The following is a 5,453-nucleotide window of genomic DNA, read 5'->3' as shown; positions in this document are numbered from 1 at the left end:
TTTTTATTATTTATTTTGTAGATTTTTTTGGTATAAATATCTGTGTGTGTGTGTGTGTGTGTGTGTGTGTGTGTGTGTGTGTGTGTGTGTGTGTGTGTGTGTGTGTACTCTACAGTATATTATTGAACTTACAGTTACCGGTATGTATTTTTAATAAATGTTCTCCCAATTTAGTCATTGTAATTGATTATCATAATAAATTACAATGAGTAATTTGGGAGAACAGTTTTTTCTATGTTGGATTTTTAATATGGAATCGTTTACTGCCCTCCCCTCAGACGCAGGACAAGATGGAGAGTGGATTCCTTCTGGATGTTGTAGTCAGACAGGGTGCGGCCATCCTCCAGTTGCTTGCCGGCGAAGATCAGCCTCTGCTGGTCAGGGGGAATGCCTTCCTTGTCCTGGATTTTGGCCTTAACTTTCTCAATGTTGTCACTTGGCTCAACCTCCAGGGTGATGGTCTTGCCGGTCAGGGTCTTCACAAAGATCTGCATTCCTCCCCTCAGACGCAGGACAAGATGGAGAGTGGACTCCTTCTGGATGTTGTAGTCAGACAGGGTGCGGCCATCTTCCAGTTGCTTGCCGGCAAAGATCAGCCTCTGCTGGTCAGGGGGAATGCCTTCCTTGTCCTGGATCTTGGCCTTTACGTTCTCAATGTTATCACTTGGCTCAACCTCCAAGGTGATGGTCTTTCCGGTAAGGGTTTTCACAAAGATCTGCATGTTTGCACAATTTGAGTCGCTACTGAGGTCAGCTGTAAGAACAAATGATCTACAAAGATGGAACTCTCTCTTCTCTTATATATTGGTGGTGATGTCACAGTTCTGACCTCGCATTGTTATCACTTGTCCATATACGGGCATCTGTACACCCACCATATATATATATTATATATATATATATGTGAATGTATTTCCTGCAGTTTTGCTAAAGCTGTATTGTACGCAGTGGTCGATAAAGTACACAACCCCATTACTTGAGTCAAATTATAGGTACTCCTGGTCAGTTTATGTGTATTTTTTCACAATCACATTGGACGAACCAGATGTATTGTTTAAAGTGTACTGTACTAGAAGTTCGGCTCTTACGTCTAGAGTTCGACACCTGCCGATGTGTGACAGATAAGGCCATATATGGAGATATGTGTGTATGTCAGTCCTTGTCCCTTGTATTCCCATGCATGGAGATCCCTGATGTCATGAGTATAATGCGGATATAACTATTCATAGGGGTGGGCAATATGGCGAAAATATCATCACGATTTTTGTGAGGCAGAATCACAATCCACAATCGTATCACAATTGATTTTTCATGTTGTTTTTTAGGATTATTATTATTTTATTATAATTATTAATGAAATATATATGATCATGCATTTATGATTATAATTATTATTATTATAAGATTTGTATATATATATATATTTACAGACAGACAGACAGACAGACAGACAGACAGACAGACAGACAGACAGACAGATAGATAGATAGATAGATAGTCTATTTGTTTTTATGCTGCTGTTCTCTCATGTGACATTCAGTGTAGGCTGCTGTAATATTTGTGAGTAGGTAGGCTATTGTAACTGTAGGACAACTGCTGGTCAACTATTTTGAGCAGACTGATGAAAGCCTAGTTTTCAACGGTTGTATTTAACATACAAAGGCATCAGAGCAAGCTGGACAAAGATGTGCACCTTATTGTCTCCGCCAGGCCGAAAGGCATGGCGGAGACAATAAGGTTGCCAATTCAGAACCTCTGCCCCAATTTTTTTACATGGCCCTGTTATAGCGCCACCAGAAGGCCGATTTGTGCAAAACCCATTTTTTTAATATTACTCCTACAGATTTTATCCAAACATCACGCAAATCGGTACACAGTATCTCTATATTCATTTGATCAACACGGATCTGTTTGATTTTCCATATTCCATCCTGATTGGCTAAGGTTGGCTTCCAAAGTTTGCAGGATTGGTCCATTTTGAACTAAATGCCTCAAATAATGAATGCAGCTTGCGATTTACGTGAAATTTCACACGCACATTCCCACTAGGCCGAGGAAGAAATGCCACTTGAACATTTTCAAATCAGCCTCATGGTGGCGCTATAAAAGGCCAATTTGCGTTTTTAACTGTAACTGCACCGATCTGCATGAAACTTTGCACGCGTACTCCCTAGAGGCCAAGGAAAAACATCTGTCCTGCATTTTTCACATTAGCCTTTATAGCGCCACCAGGAGGCCAACTTATGTAAAACACATATTTTGAGATTAAGCTTTCATATTTTATCCAAATTTCACGCAAATCGGTATACATGATCTCTATAGTCATGTGATCAAGATGGATCTGTTTGATTTTTCATATGCCATCCTGATTGGCTAACATTGACATCTAAAGTTTGCAGGAGTGGCCCGTTTTGAACAAAATGCCGCAAATCATGAACGCAGCGTCCGATTGCGGTGGAACTTTGCACGCACATTCACACTACGTTGAAGAACAAACGCCACCCTTTTAACATTGCCCTATTATAGCGCCACCAGGAGGCCTATTTTTCTTTTTTATATTACTCCTACACATTTTGTCCAAACATCATGCACATCAGTACACATTATCTCTATAGTCAAGTGATCAAGATGGTTCCGTCCGATTTTTTATATTCCATCCTGATTGGCAAATTCTGAACATTGCTGGCCCACAATAACCTACCTGACCTGGCGGAGACCTGTGCTCCGAGGAGCACTTTTTCTAGTAACTGCCTCTGTGTCAGTTTGAAGTTTTTTGGTTCCTACCTACCTGCTGCTACATTGGGGCGGAACTTTTTGCGCATTAGTGTGTCCGCCCGGACGCTTTTCAGCGCTTTAATAGCAAAAATCTCTGCTAATTCCCTCCTTCAATCAAGTCATTATAAGACTATAAGGTGGTTAATAATTTTGTTTTTGGGATGTACATGACATGAAAATTACGGAAATATTACCACGACTCAGGTCGCTATAATGGAGTATGGACATTACCGCGAGTGACTGCAAAAAGAAGATAGTAAGTGCAAAATTATTAGCTGGTTTGCGCTAGCGGAACAGCATCACACACACACACACAAATTAGTTTTTGGGCAAGCTCCATCGATTTTGTTAGTTCCATAAAAGAGAAAGGGAAGAGACAGAGGGGGGCAAGGGTAAGAGATTGAGAGATAAAAAATTAATTTTTTTTTTTATATATTTCTACATATTTAGACATAGTATAAGTATAGTTCCTCAGGGAAAGGCAAAAGCTCAAGTCCAGCTTGACGACAGGCAGTGATCATGCCTTGTCCAGCAGTCTAACGGTAGCTGGGTGGATGCTGTTCATGAACCTGGTGGTGATGCCCTCGGTAGGCCTCCTTGCCAGGCCGTGCGGTCATTGTAGGGGTATGAATAGTTTGACTACACACCTCAGTCTTCTTGTACAGTTCCTGGAGCACGGGAAACTCGCCTCCCATTATGCGCTCGGCCGACTGCACCACCCGCTGTAGGTTTTTGTATATTGGCAGCAAGGATTGTTTGAGACAATATACATATTATGAAAAATACTGTACAGTAATGTAACAGATTGAATCCGTTTTTTATTTCATTTATGGCATTTGTTTTGGACAATTTTGAAAATCTTTTTATTAGTTATTACATTTAAAAAAACATCTGGGAACATATAAAAGAGATATTTACTTGCGAGTCTCAACCCCAAAAAATGGGTCAGCGACCCACTGTTTGGGAATCACAGCCCTAGAAGATCCATCACTATAGGGACATGGAATGTGAGGACCATGTCTACAGGTACAAGCTGTCACTCCTTGGGCCCCAAGCTGGCCAGTGGTGAGACTATCCTGTTCTCTTTGTATCGACATTCAGATGACAGCGCCAAGCACGGTCTGAAGGTCCAGAATGGCTTTGCCAATTATACAATAGCTATGTTATTATGCCATTTATCCACTGCAGCCTGTGCAGTTTTACCAGAGCCCTGTTAGTCAGCATTAAGTGCTTCCACCTCACAACGAGGACGTAGGGTTGGATTTTGAGAGGCAAAGTTTTGTTTTTGTTGGGCGTCAAGGTGGGTCACTGAGTAAGAGTGCATACCGTATAAAAAAGGCTATAGTCCTTCATGCAACTGAAATCAATTTGAATTCGACCCGAGGCACTTTACTGCATGTCATCATACAGTAGTATGCACTTTTATTCAGTGAGCCACCCCAGCTGGCCCTTTTTTATATTTGTTTAAAAAAAAATTGCTACAGTTACTGTATGTATTTTTTATAAATGTTCTCCCAATTTAGTCATTGTAATTGGTTATCATATTGATTATCATAATCAATTACAATGACTAATTTGGGAGAACTCTTTTATGTTGGATTTGTAACATAATTATGGAATCATTTACTGCCCTCCCCTCAGACGCAGGAAAAGATGGAGAGTGGATTCCTTCTGGATGTTGTAGTCAGACAGGGTGCGGCCATCTTCCAGTTGCTTTCCGGCGAAGATCAGCCTCTGCTGGTCAGGGGGAATGCCTTCCTTGTCCTGGATCTTGGCCTTAACGTTCTCAATGTTATCACTTGGCTCAACCTCCAGGGTGATTGTCTTGCTGGTAAGGGTTTTCACAAAGATCTGCATGTTTGCACAATTTGAGTTGGTGGTGATGTCACAGTTCTGACCTCGCATTGTTATCGCTTGTCCATATACGGGCATCTGTACCCACACCATATATATTATATATATTATTATGTGAATTTATTGCCTGCAGAGTTGCTATAGTTGTATTGTACGCAGTGGTCGATAAAGTACACAACCCCAACTGGTCAGTGTGTATGTTTTCACAATCACATTGGACGAACCAGATGCATTGTTTAAAGTGTACTGTACTAGAAGTTCGGCCCTCACGTCTAGAGTTCGACACCTGCGTGCCACTGCCGATGTGACAGCTTTGGCCATATGGAGATCTGTGTGTCTGTCAGTCCTTGTCCCTTTTATGGCCATATATGGAGATCTCTGTATTTGTCAGTCCTTGTCCCTTTTTTGTCCCATTAATGGAGATCCCTGGGCAATATTGCCAAAATAATATCATGATTTTTGTGAGGCAGAATTACGATCCTCGATCTTATCACAATTTATTTGTCATGTTGTTTTTTATGATTACTATTATTTTATTATGATTATGATTATTAATGAAATATATGATGATGCATTATATGTATATGATTATTAATATTATTATTATAAGATTTTATAAATATATATTTATATGTATATATTTACAGATAGATAGATAGATAGATAGATAGATAGATAGATAGATAGATAGCCAATCGACGACGATAACAAACAAACAGACATTGGGGGCGTGGAATTAAGCTAATTGTAATAATAGATACAGCACACGTGCTAATTTTCAACACCTGTCCACAGGAGGCTTTTCTAGATAGAATAACACTAAT

The 5,453-nt window shown here is 40.2% G+C and overlaps 1 protein-coding gene across 1 annotated transcript; it reads right to left on the bottom strand.

The window, feature by feature from the left end:
- Window positions 1–260: 260 nt before the first annotated feature.
- LOC308088913 (polyubiquitin) lies at window positions 261–722 on the bottom strand (the record flags this gene model as incomplete). Its single annotated transcript, XM_080433496.1, has 1 exon — window positions 261–722. One exon carries the CDS (start codon window positions 720–722, stop codon window positions 261–263), a length of 462 nt encoding a protein of 153 aa, XP_080289622.1.
- Window positions 723–5,453: the final 4,731 nt, after the last annotated feature.

The sequence above is a fragment of the Gymnoscopelus braueri genome (genome assembly GCF_963280865.1).
Source record: "Gymnoscopelus braueri genome assembly, chromosome: 7".
NCBI classification, from domain to species: Eukaryota; Metazoa; Chordata; class Actinopteri; order Myctophiformes; family Myctophidae; genus Gymnoscopelus; species Gymnoscopelus braueri.
Note: the sequence above shows the minus strand (reverse complement) of the source record. Positions and strands in the feature narration are given on the sequence as shown.